Source organism: Tachyglossus aculeatus, chromosome 1, assembly GCF_015852505.1.
Source record: "Tachyglossus aculeatus isolate mTacAcu1 chromosome 1, mTacAcu1.pri, whole genome shotgun sequence".
In the NCBI taxonomy this organism is placed as follows: Eukaryota; Metazoa; Chordata; class Mammalia; order Monotremata; family Tachyglossidae; genus Tachyglossus; species Tachyglossus aculeatus.
In genome coordinates, this window is record NC_052066.1 from 9,797,584 (window position 1) to 9,811,349 (window position 13,766).

General features: G+C 47.1%; 1 protein-coding gene across 1 annotated transcript in view; it reads left to right on the plus strand.

Moving 5' to 3' along the window:
- Positions 1-13,766, plus strand: part of USP37 (ubiquitin specific peptidase 37) — a 270,227-nt gene that overhangs the window by 170,850 nt on the left and 85,611 nt on the right. Inside the window, exon 15 of the mRNA XM_038740830.1 lies at positions 10,627-10,791. Within this exon, the coding sequence (XP_038596758.1) occupies positions 10,627-10,791 (165 nt within the window). The remainder of the gene's footprint in view (positions 1-10,626; positions 10,792-13,766) is intronic.

Consider the following 13,766-nt stretch of genomic DNA (forward strand, 5'->3'; position numbering starts at 1 on the left):
GACTTCCCGAGCCCTTAGTCCAGTGCTCTGCACGCAGTAAGCGCTCAATAAATACGATTGATTGAATAAATACGATTGATTGATCTCCCCCCACCCCGAACACTGGGAGCAAAAAGCCGCTCTTCGGCTCGAAATAGCTGCCCCTTTAGGGCGCTGAATTATTCAATTGCTCCTCCGTCATCCCCTTGGCCACGTCCATCTGGACACACAGCTTTAAAGCAGCGAGGAAATATCGAACCAGATGGCCGACTTGGGCTTCCCAAGCGCTTAGTACAGTGCTCTGCACACAGTAAGCGCTCAATAAATACGATTGATTGATCTCCCGCCGCTCTTCGGCTCGAAATAGCCGCCCCTTTAGGGCACTGAATTACTCAGTTGCTCCTCCGTCATCCCCTTGGCTGCGTCCATCTGGACGCGCAACTTTAAAGCAGCGAGGAAATATCGAACCAGATGGCCAACTTGGACTTCCCGAGCCCTTAGTCCAGTGCTCTGCACGCAGTAAGCGCTCAATAAATACGATTGATTGAATAAATACGATTGATTGATCTCCCCCCACCCCGAACACTGGGAGCAAAAAGCCGCTCTTCGGCTCGAAATAGCTGCCCCTTTAGGGCGCTGAATTATTCAATTGCTCCTCCGTCATCCCCTTGGCCACGTCCATCTGGACACACAGCTTTAAAGCAGCGAGGAAATATCGAACCAGATGGCCGACTTGGGCTTCCCAAGCGCTTAGTACAGTGCTCTGCACACAGTAAGCGCTCAATAAATACGATTGATTGATCTCCCGCCGCTCTTCGGCTCGAAATAGCCGCCCCTTTAGGGCACTGAATTACTCAGTTGCTCCTCCGTCATCCCCTTGGCTGCGTCCATCTGGACGCGCAACTTTAAAGCAGCGAGGAAATATCGAACCAGATGGCCAACTTGGACTTCCCGAGCCCTTAGTCCAGTGCTCTGCACGCAGTAAGCGCTCAATAAATACGATTGATTGAATAAATACGATTGATTGATCTCCCCCCACCCCGAACACTGGGAGCAAAAAGCCGCTCTTCGGCTCGAAATAGCTGCCCCTTTAGGGCGCTGAATTATTCAATTGCTCCTCCGTCATCCCCTTGGCCACGTCCATCTGGACACACAACTTTAAAGCAGCGAGGAAATATCGAACCAGATGGCCGACTTGGGCTTCCCAAGCGCTTAGTACAGTGCTCTGCACACTGTAAGCGCTCAATAAATACGATTGATTGATCTCCCGCCACTCTTCGGCTACAAATAGCCGCCCCTTTAGGGCACTGAATTATTCACTTGCTCCCCCGTCATCCCCTTGGCCGCGTCCGTCTGGACGCACAGCTTTAAAGCGGCGAGGAACTATCGAACCAGATGGCCAACTTGGACTTCTCGAGCGCTTAGTCCAGTGCTCTGCACACAGTAAGCGCTCAATAAGTACGATTGATTGAATAAATACGATTGATTGATCTCCCCCTGCCCCGAACACTCGGAGCAAAAAGCTGCTCTTCGGCTCGAAATAGCCGCCCCTTTAGGGCACTGAGTTATTCAATTGCTCCTCCGTCATCCCCTTTGCCACGTCCATCTGGACACACAACTTTAAAGCAGCGAGGAAATATCGAACCAGATGGCCGACTTGGGCTTCCCAAGCGCTTAGCACAGTGCTCTGCACACAGTAAGCGCTCAATAAATACGATTGATTGATCTCCCGCCGCTCTTCAGCTACAAATAGCCGCCCCTTTAGGGCACTGAATTATTCAGTTGCTCCTCCGTCATCCCCTTGGCCGCGTCCGTCTGGACGCGCAACTTTAAAGCGGCGAGGAAATATCGAACCAGATGGCCAACTTGGGCTTCCCAAGCGCTTAGTACAGTGCTCTGCACACAGTAAGCGTTCAGTAAATACGATTGATTGATTGATTGCTCTGCACACAGTAAGCGCTCAATAACTACGATTGATTGATTGATTGATTGACGGCCCCTCCGAACCCCGCCACGTCAGGCTGCGAATGGAAACGTCTCCCGGGACCGCGTTTCGAACGCGGGTCGCTCGTCTCTGCCGATATTCGAGTCATTATGAGCGTGATTATTAAGTATTTATGGAGCACTTTGCTTTCAGAGCGCTCCGCCCCGCCACTAATTAGATCTCCACCCGTAAGAGGCCGCCTTCCCATCTGTTATTTTTTTAAAAAAACCACTCTCCCCACTACGTCTCTCTTTCGGTCAGGGAAAGCGTCTACCTACTCTGGTGTATTGGACTCTCCCAAGAGGTCGGTGGGATTTGCTAAGCGCAAAGTATTTATGGAGCACTTTGCTTTCAGAGCGCTCTGCCCCGCCGCTAATTAGATCTCTACCCGAAAGAGGCCGCCTTCCCGTCTGTTGTTTTTCAAAAAAAACCGCTCTCTCCACTCGGTCTTCGGTCAGGGAAAGTGTCTACCAACTGTGGTGTATTGGACTCTCCCAAGAGGTTGGTGGGATTTGCTAAGCGCAAAGTATTTATGGAGCACTTTGCTTTCAGAGCGCTCCGCCCCGCCACTAATTAGATTTCCACCCGAAACAGGCCGCCTTCCCGTCTGTTGTTTTTCCAAGAAAACCGCTCTCTCCACTTTGTCTCTCTTTTGGTCAGGGAAAGCGTCTACCAACTGTGGTGTATTGGACTCTCCCAAGAGGTTGGTGGGATTTGCTAAGCGCAAAGTATTTATGGAGCACTTTCCTTTCAGAGCGCTCTGCCCCGCCACTAATTAGCTCTCCACCCGAAAGAGGCCGCCTCCCTGTCTGTTGTTTTTCAAAGAAAACCGCTCTCTCCACTCGGTCTTCGGTCAGGGAAAGTGTCTCCCAACTCTGGTGTATTGGACTCTCCCAAGAGGTTGGTGGTATTTGCCAAGCGCAAAGTATTTATGGAGCACTTTGCTTTCAGAGCACTCCACCCCGCCACTAATTAGATTTCCACCCGAAACAGGCCGCCTTCCCATCTGTTGTTTTTCCAATAAAACCGCTCGCTCCACTTGGTCTTCGGTCAGGGAAAGTGTCTACCAACTCTGGTGTATTGGACTGTCCCAGGAGGTTGGCGGTATTTGCTAAGCGCAAAGTATTTATGGAGCACTTTCCTTTCAGAGCGCTCTGCCCCGCCACTAATTAGCTCTCCACCCGAAAGAGGCCGCCTCCCTGTCTGTTGTTTTTCAAAGAAAACCGCTCTCTCCACTCGGTCTTCGGTCAGGGAAAGTGTCTCCCAACTCTGGTGTATTGGACTCTCCCAAGAGGTTGGTGGTATTTGCCAAGCGCAAAGTATTTATGGAGCACTTTGCTTTCAGAGCACTCCACCCCGCCACTAATTAGATTTCCACCCGAAACAGGCCGCCTTCCCATCTGTTGTTTTTCCAAGAAAACCGCTCGCTCCACTTGGTCTTCGGTCAGGGAAAGTGTCTCCCAACTCTGGTGTATTGGACTCTCCCAAGAGGTTGGCGGTATTTGCTAAGCGCAAAGTATTTATGGAGCACTTTGCTTTCAGAGCGCTCCGTCCCGCCATTAATTAGATCTCCACCCGAAAGAGGCCACCTCCCCGTCTGTTGTTTTTCCAAGAAAACCGCTCTCCCCACTCGGTCTTCGGTCAGGGAAAGTGTCTCCCAACTCTGGTGTATTGGACTCTCCCAAGAGGTTGGTGGGATTTGCTAAGCGCAAAGTATTTATGGAGCACTTTGCTTTCAGAGCGCTCCGCCCTGCCACTAATTAGATTTCCACCCGAAACAGGCCGCCTTCCCATCTGTTGTTTTTCCAAGAAAACTGCTCTCTCCACTCGGTCTTCGGTCAGGGAAAGTGTCTCCCAACTCTGGTGTATTGGACTCTCCCAAGAGGTTGGTGGGATTTGCTAAGCGCAAAGTATTTATGGAGCACTTTGCTTTCAGAGCGCTCCGCCCCGCCACTAATTAGATCTCCACCCGAAAGAGGCCGCCTCCCTGTCTGTTGTTTTTCCAAGAAAACTGCTCTCTCCACTTTGTCTCTCTTTTGGTCAGGGAAAGTGTCTACCAACTGTGATGTATTGGACTCTCCCAAGAGGTTGGTGGTATTTGCTAAGCACAAAGTATTTATGGAGCACTTTGCTTTCAGAGCGCTCTGCCCCGCCACTAATTAGATCTCCACCCGAAAGAGGCCGCCTTCCCGTCTGTTGTTTTTCCAAGAAAATCAATCAATCAATCAATCGTATTTATTGAGCGCTTACTGTGTGCAGAGCACTGGACTAAGCGCTTGGGAAGTCCAAGTTGGCAACATACAGAGACAGTCCCTACCCAACAGTGGGCTTACAGTCTGAAAGGGGGAGACAGAGAACAAAACCAAACATACTAACAAAATAAAATAAATAGAATAGATATGTACAAGTAAAATAAATCAATCAATAGAGTAATAAATCTGTACAAACATATATCCATATATACAGGTGCTGTGGGGAAGGGAAGGAGGTAAGATGGGGGGGATGGAGAGGGGGACTAGGGGGAGACTCCACTCTCCACTCTGTCTCTCTTTCGGTCAGGGAAAGCGTCTACCAACTCTGGTGTACTGGACTCTCCCAAGAGGTTGGTGGTATTTGCTAAGCGCTGGCTGTGCGTCAAGCACCGTACTAAGCGTCATGCCCGCTGTTGAGTAGGGACCGTCTCTATACGTTGCCAAGCTGTAATTAGAACAGTGCTTTGCACATAGTAAGCGCTTAATGCCATCAATCAAACAATCAATCGTATTTATTGAGCGCTTACTGTGTGCAGAGCACTGTACTAAGCACTTGGGAAGTCCAGGTTGGCAACATATAGAGACAGTCCCTGTCAATCAATCAATCAATCAATCGTATTTATTGAGCGCTTACTGTGTGCAGAGCACGCAAAGTGCTTGGGAAGTAATAATAATAATAACGATGGCATTTATTAAGCGCCTACTATGTACAGAGCACTGTACATAGTACAGTGTACAGTTGTACACTGTCCAACCTGATTCATTCATACATTCAATCGTATTTACTGAGCGCTTACTGTGTGCAGAGCACTGTACATAGTAAGCGCTTAATAAATGCCATCGTTGTTATTATTATTATTACTTCCCAAGCACTTCGTACAGTGCTCTGTACACAATAAGCGCTCAATAAATAGGATTGAATGTATGAATGAATCAGGTTGGACACAGCCCTGTCTCACAGTCCTAACCCCCAGCGCTTACAACAGTGCTGTGCACATAGTAAGCGCTTAATAAATGCCATCATCATTATTAGTATTACTTCCCAAGCGCTTAGTACAGTGCTCTGCACACAGGAAGTGCTCAATAAATACGATTGAATGTATGAATGAATCAGGTTGGACACAGGCCTGTCTCACAGCCCTAATCCCCAGCGCTTAGAACAGTGCTGTGCACATTCATTCATTCATTCAATCGTATTTATTGAGCGCTTACTGTGTGCAGAGCACTGTACATAGTAAGCGCTTAATAAATGCCATCATTATCATTATTATTACTTCCCAAGCGCTTAGTACAGCGCTTAGAGAAGCAGCACGGCTCAGTGGACAAGAGCCCGGGCTTTGGAGTCGGAGGTCATGGGTTCAAATCCCAGCTCTGCCACCTGTCAGCTGGGTGACTTTGGGCAAGTCACTTGACTTCTCTGGGCCTCAGTTACCTCGTCTGTAAAATGGGGATGAAGCCTGTGAGCCCCCCGGGGGACAACCTGGTCACCTTGTAACCTCCCCAGCACTTAGAACAGTGCTTTGCACATAGTAAGCACTTAATAAATGCCATTATTATTAGTAGTAGTAGTAGTAAGCGCTCAATAAATATGATTAAATGTATGGATGAATCAGGTCGGACACAGCCCTGTCTCACAGTCCTCACCCCCAGCACTTAGAACAGTGCTGTGCACATTCATACATTCATTCAATCGTATTTATTGAGCACTTACTGTGTGCAGAGCACTGTACATAATAAGCCCTTAATAAATGCCATATTATTATTACTATTACTTCCCAAGCGCTTAGTGTAGTGCTCTGCACCCAGTAAGCGCTCAGTAAATATGATTAAATGCATGAATGAATCAGGTTGGACACAGCCCTGTCTCACAGTCCTAACCCCCAGTGCTTAGAACAGTGCTGTGCACATTCATTCATTCATTCATTCAATCGTATTTATTGAGCGCTTACTGTGTGCAGAGCACTGTACATAGCGCTTAATAAATGCCATCATCATTATTAGTATTACTTCCCAAGCGCTTAGTACAGTGCTCTGCACCCGGTAAGTGCTCAATAAATGCGATTGAATGTATGAATGAATCAGGTTGGACACAGCCCTGTCTCACAGTCCTAACTCCCAGTGCTTAAAACAGTGCTGTGCACATAGTAAGCGCTTAATAAATGCCGTCATTATTATTATTATTACTTCCCAAGCGCTTCGTACAGTGCTCTGCACCCAGTAAACGCTCAATAAATACGATTGAATGAATGAATGAATCAGGTTGGACACAGCCCTGTCTCAGAGTCCTCACCCCCAGCGCTTAGACCAGTGCTGTGCACATAGTAAGCGCTTAACAAATGCCATCATTATTATTATTATTATTTTCCAGATGAGGTCACTGAGGCCCAGAGAAGTGAAGTGACTTGCCCAAAGTCACACAGCAGACAAGTGGCGGAGTCAGGATTAGAACCCAGGTCCTTTCAACTCCCAGGCCTGGGCTCTTAGCACTTAGTATGTGCCAGGCACTGTACTAAGCACTGAAGTAGATACAGGATAACCAGGTTAATCAGTCGCTGTCCCACGGGGGGCTTACAGTCTTCATCCCCACTTTACAGATGAGGGAACTGAGGCCAAGTCAGCAACATCTAGAGACGGTCCCTACCCAACAGCGGGCTCAGAGGCTAGAAGCGGGAGGCAGACCACAAACCAAAACACATGGACGGGTGTCAAAGGCGTCAGAACAAATAAAATTAAAGCTAGATTCATTCATTTGTTCAACCGTACTTATTGAGCTCTTACTGCGTGCAGAGCACTGTGCTAAGCGCTTGATGCAGCAGTCTAGCCGACCTTCACCATAGTCCCGTGAGGTAGGCGGGTCGGCCAGCTCTTACCGCTTCCCCGTGAAAAAGGAGGAAAACCCGAAGTGACTTGTCAGAGATCACAGCCTGGAACCAGGACAAGACCTGAACTTTTCCACGATTATCATGTTGAATCATTTCAAGAATCGTACCCCAATTATCACTATTAATAATGATGGCATTTGTTAATAATAATAATAATAATAATAACGGCATTTATTAAGCACTTACTACGTGCCAAGCACTGTTCTGGGGAGGTTACAAGGTGATCGGGTGGTCCCACAGCGGACTCACAGTCTTAATCTCCATTTTCCAGATGAGGTAGCGGGGGCCCAGAGAAGTGAAGCGACTTGCCCAAAGTCACACAGCTGACAGTTGGTGGAGCCAGGATTTGAACCCACGACCCCTGACTCCAAAGCCCGGCATCTTTCCACTGAGCCACGCTGCTTCTGCGCTTACTATGTGCCAAGCACTAGACTGTGAGCCCACTTCTAGCCTGTGAGCCCGCTGTTGGGTAGGGACCGTCTCTGTACGTTGCCAACTTGGACTTCCCAAGTGCTTAGTCCAGTGCTGTGCACACAGTAATCAATCAATCGTATTTATTGAGCGCTTACTGTGTGCAGAGCACTGGACTAAGTGCTTGGGAAGTACAAGTTGGCAACACATGGAGACAGTCCCTACCCAACAGTGGGCTCACAGTCTAGAAGTAAGCACAGGAAGCGCTCAATAAATACGATTGATTGCTTGATTGATTGATTGAGTGCTTACTGTGTTCAGAGCACACAGTGGGCAAGTTACTTAACTTTTCTGTGCCTCAGTGACTTCATCTGTCAAATGGGGATGATGACTGTGAGCCCCCCATGGGCCAACCTGATCACCTTGTAACCTCCCCGGCGCTTAAAACAGTGCTTTGCACGTAATACTTTGCACGCAGCACCATACTTCATGCTGCTGCCCCATACTTCATGCTGCTGCCCATACTTCATGCTGCTGCCCGGATTGTCTTTGTCCAGAAACGCTCTGGGCATATCACTCCCCTCCTCAAAAATCTCCAGTGGCTACCGATCAGTCTGCGCATCAGGCAGAAACTCCTCACCCTGGGCTTCCAGGCTGTCCATCACCTCGCCCCCTCCTACCTCACCGCCCTTCTCTCCTTCTACTGCCCAGCCCGCACCCTCCGCTCCTCCACCGCTAATCTCCTCACCGTACCTCGCTCTCGCCTGTCCCGCCGTCGACCCCCGGCCCACGTCCTCCCCCGGGCCTGGAATGCCCCCAATCCCTCTGCCCACCCGCCAAGCTCGCTCTCTTCCTCCCTTCAAGGCCCTGCTGAGAGCTCACCTCCTCCAGGAGGCCTTCCCAGACTGAGCCCCTTCCTTCCACTCCCCCTCGTCCCCCTCTCCATCCCCCCATCTTACCTCCTTCCCTTCCCCACAGCACCTGTATATATGTATATATGGTTGTACATATTTATTACTCTATTTATTTATTTATTTATTTATTTTGCTTGTACATTTCTATCCTATTTATTTTGTTGCTATGTTTGGTTCTGTTCTCTGTCTCCCCCTTTTAGACTGTGAGCCCACTGTTGGGTAGGGACTGTCTCTATGTGTTGCCAATTTGTACTTCCCAAGCGCTTAGTACAGTGCTCTGCACATAGTAAGCACTCAATAAATACGATTGATTGATTGATTGATAATAATAATAATATAATGGCATTTATTAAGTGCTTACTATGTGCAAAGCACTGTTCTAAGCACTGGGGGAGGCACAAGGTGATCAGGTTGTCCCATGGGGGGCTCACAGGCTTCATCCCCATTTTACAGATGAGGGAACTGAGGCCCCGGAGAAGTGAAGTGACTTGCCCAAAGTCACCCAGCTGACAACTGGCAGAGCAGGGATTTGAACCCATGACCTCTGACTCCAAAGCCCGGGCTCTTTCCACTAAGTCACGCTGCTTCTTAAGTGAGGGCTTAGTCAGTGCCCTCATTATTCTTATTATTATTTTCCAGAGTCCTCATCCCCGGCGCTTAGAACAGCGCTTTGCACATAGTGAGCGCTTAATGCCCTCATTATTATTCTTCTTATTTTCCAGAGTCCTCATTCCCGGCGCTTAGAACTGTGCTTTGCACGTAGTGAGCGCTTAATCAATGCCCTCATTATTCTTTTATTATTATTTTCCAGAGTCCTCATTCCCGGCGCTTAGAACAGCGCTTTGCACACAGTGAGCGCTTAATCAATTCCCTCATTCTTCTTCTTCTTATTTTCCAGAGTCCTCATCCCCGGCGCTTAGAACAGCGCTTTGCACGTAGTGAGCGCTTAATCAATGCCCTCATTCTTCTTATTATTATTTTCCAGAGTCCTCATCCCCGGCGCTTAGAACAGCGCTTTGCACGTAGTGAGCGCTTAATCAGTGCCCTCATTATTCTTCTTATTATTTTCCAGAGTCCTCATCCCCGGCGCTTAGAACAGCGCTTTGCACGTAGTGAGCGCTTAATCAATGCCCTCATTATTCTTCTTCTTATTTTCCAGAGTCCTCATCCCCGGCGCTTAGAACAGCGCTTTGCACGTAGTGAGCGCTTAATCAATGCCCTCATTATTCTTCTTATTATTTTCCAGAGTCCTCATCCCCGGCGCTCAGAACAGCGCTTTGCACGTAGTGAGCGCTTAATCAATGCCCTCATTATTCTTCTTCTTATTTTCCAGAGTCCTCATCCCCGGTGCTCAGAACAGCGCTTTGCACGTAGTGAGCGCTTAATCAATGCCCTCATTATTCTTCTTCTTATTTTCCAGAGTCCTCATCCCCGGTGCTCAGAACAGCGCTTTGCACGTAGTGAGCGCTTAATCAACGCCCTCATTATTCTTCTTCTTATTTTCCAGAGTCCTCATCCCCGGCGCTTAGAACAGCGCTTTGCACATAGTGAGCGCTTAATCAATGCCCTCATTATTCTTCTTCTTATTTTCCAGAGTCCTCATCCCCGGCGCTTAGAACAGCGCTTTGCACATAGTGAGCGTTAAGTCAATGCCCTCATTATTCTTCTTCTTATTTTCCAGAGTCCTCATCCCCGGCGCTTAGAACAGCGCTTTGCACGTAGTGAGCGCTTAATCAATGCCCTCATTCTTCTTCTTCTTATTTTCCAGAGTCCTCATCCCCGGCGCTTAGAACAGCGCTTTGCACTTAGTGAGCGCTTAATCAATGCCCTCATTATTCTTCTTCTTCTTTTCCAGAGTCCTCATCCCCGGCGCTTAGAACAGCGCTTTGCACGTAGTGAGTGCTTAATCAATGCCCTCATTCTTCTTCTTCTCATTTTCCAGAGTCCTCATCCCCGGCGCTTAGAACAGCGTTTGCACGTAGTGAGCGCTTAATCAGTGCCCTCATTCTTCTTCTTCTTATTTTCCAGAGTCCTCATCCCCGGCGCTTAGAACAGCGCTTTGCACGTAGTGAGTGCTTAATCAATGCCCTCATTCTTCTTCTTCTTATTTTCCAGAGTCCTCATCCCCGGCGCTCAGAACAGTGCTTTGCACGTAGTGAGCGCTTAATCGGTGCCCTCATTATTCTTTTATTATTATTTTCCAGAGTCCTCATCCTCCACCTGAAACGCTACAGCTTCAACGTGGCCCTGTCGCTGAACCACAAGGTGGGCCAGCAAGTAGTCATCCCCCGCTTCCTCACCCTGGCATCCCACTGCACCGACGCCACCAAGCCGCCGCTGACCCTGGGCTGGAGCGCGCCCACCCCGCCGTAAGTCATCGCTGTCCGGGAAGCGCCTACTATGTGCCCGGCCGGACACGGGCCCTTCCCCACGTGGGGCTCACGGCCTCAGTCCCCGTTTTAATAACAATAATGGCATTTATTAAGCGCTTACTATTCATTCAGTCAGTCCGTCGTATTTATTGAGCGCTTACTGGGGGCAGAGCACTGGACTAAGCGCTTGGGAAGTACACGTTGGCAACATATAGAGACGGTCCCTACAGTCTCACAGTCCAGGAGCTATGTGCAAAGCACTGTTCTAAGCGCCGGGGAGGAGACAAGGTGATCGGGTTGTCCCACGGGGGGCTCACGGTCTTAATCCCCATTTTACAGATGAGGGAACTGAGCAACAGAGAAGTGAAGTGACTTGCCCAAGGTCCCACAGCTGACAGTTGGCGGACCCATTCATTCATTCGTTCAGTCGTATTTATTGAGTGCTTAGTGTGTGCAGAGCACTGGACTAAGCGCTTGGGAAGTCCAAGTGGGCAACATCTAGAGACGGTTCCTACCCAACAGCGGGCTCACAGGCTAGAAGGGGGAGGCAGACAACAAAACAAAACATTTAACAAAATAAAATAAATAGAATAAATATGTACAAGTAAATAGAGTAATAAATATGTACAAACATATATACATATATATATATATATATATACTTGTCTACTTGTTCTATTTTGCTTTCTGTCTCCCCCTTCTAGCCTGTGAGCCCATTGTTGGGTTGGGACCGTCTCTATGTAATAATAATAATAATATTAATAATGATGGTATTTGTTAAGCGCTTACTATGTGCAGAACACTGTTCTAAGCACTCGGGGGAATACAAGGTGATCAGGTTGTCCCACGGGGGGCTCACGGTCTTCATCCCCATTTGACAGATTCGTTCAATCATATTTATTGAGCTCTTACTGTGTGCGGAGCACTGGACTAAGCGCTTGGGAAGTCCAAGTTGGCAACATCTAGAGACGGTCCCTACCCAACAGCGGGCTCACAGGCTAGAAGGGGGAGACAGACAACAAAACAAAACATATTAACAAAATAAAATCAATAGAATAAATATGTACAAGGGAAATAAATTAATTCATTCATTTAATCGTATTTATCGAGCACTTACTGTGTGCAGAGCACTGGACTAAGCGCTTGGGAAGTCCAAGTCGGCAACATCCAGAGACGGTCCCTACCCAACAACGGGCTCACAGTCTAGAAGGGGGAGACAGAGAACAAAACAAAACATATTAACAAAACAAAATCAATAGAATAAATATGTACAAGTAAAATAAATTCATTCATTCATTCAGTCGTATTTATTGAGCACTTACTGTGTGCAGAGCACTGGACTAAGCACTTGAGAAGTACAAGTTGGCAACATTCAGTCATTCAATCGTATTTATTGAGCGCTTACTATGTGCAGAGCACTGGACTAAGCGCTTGGGAAGTACAAGTCGGCAACACAGAGAGACAGTCCCTACCCAACAGCGGGCTCACAGTCTAAAAGGGGGAGACAGAGAACAAAACAAAACATATTAACAAAATAAAATAAATAGAATAAATATGTACAAATAAAATAAATAAATAGAGTAATAAATACGTACAAACATATATACATATATACACTTGTCTACTTGTTCTGTTTTGCTTTCTGTCTCCCCCTTCTAGCCTGTGAGCCCGTTGTTGGGTTGGGACCGTCTTTATGTAATAATAATAATAATAATAATAATAATGGTATTTGTTAAGCACTTACTATGTGCCGAGCACTGTTCTAAGCGCTGGGGGGGATACAAGGTGATCAGGTTGTCCCACGGGGGGCTTACAGTCTTAATCCCCATTTTACAGATTCATTCAATCATATTTATTGAGCGCTTACTGTGTGCAGAGCACTGGACTAAGTGCTTGGGAAGTCCAAGTCGGCAACATCTAGAGACGGTCCCTACCCAACAACGGTCTCACAGTCTAGAAGGGGGAGACAGACAACAAAGCAAAACATATTAACAAAATAAAATCAATAGAATAAATATGTACAAATAGAGTAATAAATATGTGCAAACATATATACATATATACACTTGTCTACTTGTTCTGTTTTGCTGTCTGTCTCCCCCTTCTAGCCTGTGAGCCCGCTGTTGGGTTGGGACCGTCTCTATATAATAATAATAATAATAATAATAATGGTATTTGTTAAGCACTTACTATGTACAGAGCACTGTTCTAAGCACTGGGGGAGATACAATGTGATCAGGTTGTCCCACGGGGGGCTCACGGTCTTAATCCCCATTTGACGGATTCATTCAATCATATTTATTGAGCGCTTACTGTGTGCAGAGCACTAGACTAAGCGCTTGGGAAGTACAATTTGGCAACATCTAGAGACGGACCCTACCCAACAGCAGGCTCACAGACTAGAAAGGGGAGACAGAGAACAAAACAAAACATATTAACAAAATAAAATCAATAGAATAAATATGTACAAGGAAAATAAATTCATTCATTCATTTAATCGTATTTATTGAGCGCTTACTGTGTGCAGAGCACTGGACTAAGCTCTTGGGAAGTCCAAGTCGGCAACATCTAGAGACGGTCCCTGCCCGACAGTGGGCTCACAGTCTAGAAGTGGGAGACAGACAACAAAACAAAACATATTAACAAAATAAAATCAATAGAATAAATATGTACAAGTACAATAAATTCATTCATTCAGTCGTATTTACCAAGTGCTTACTGTGTGCAGAGCACTGAACTAAGCGCTTGGGAAGTACAAATTGGCAACATCTAGAGACAGTCCCTACCCAACAGTGGGCTCACAGTCGAGAAGGGGGAGACAGAACAAAACCAAACATATTAACAAAATAAAATAAATAGAATAGATATGTACAAGTAAAATAAATTCATTCATTCATTCAGTCGTATTGAGTGCTTACTGTGTGCAGAGCACTGTACTAAGCACTTGGGAAGTACAAGTTGGCAACATTCAT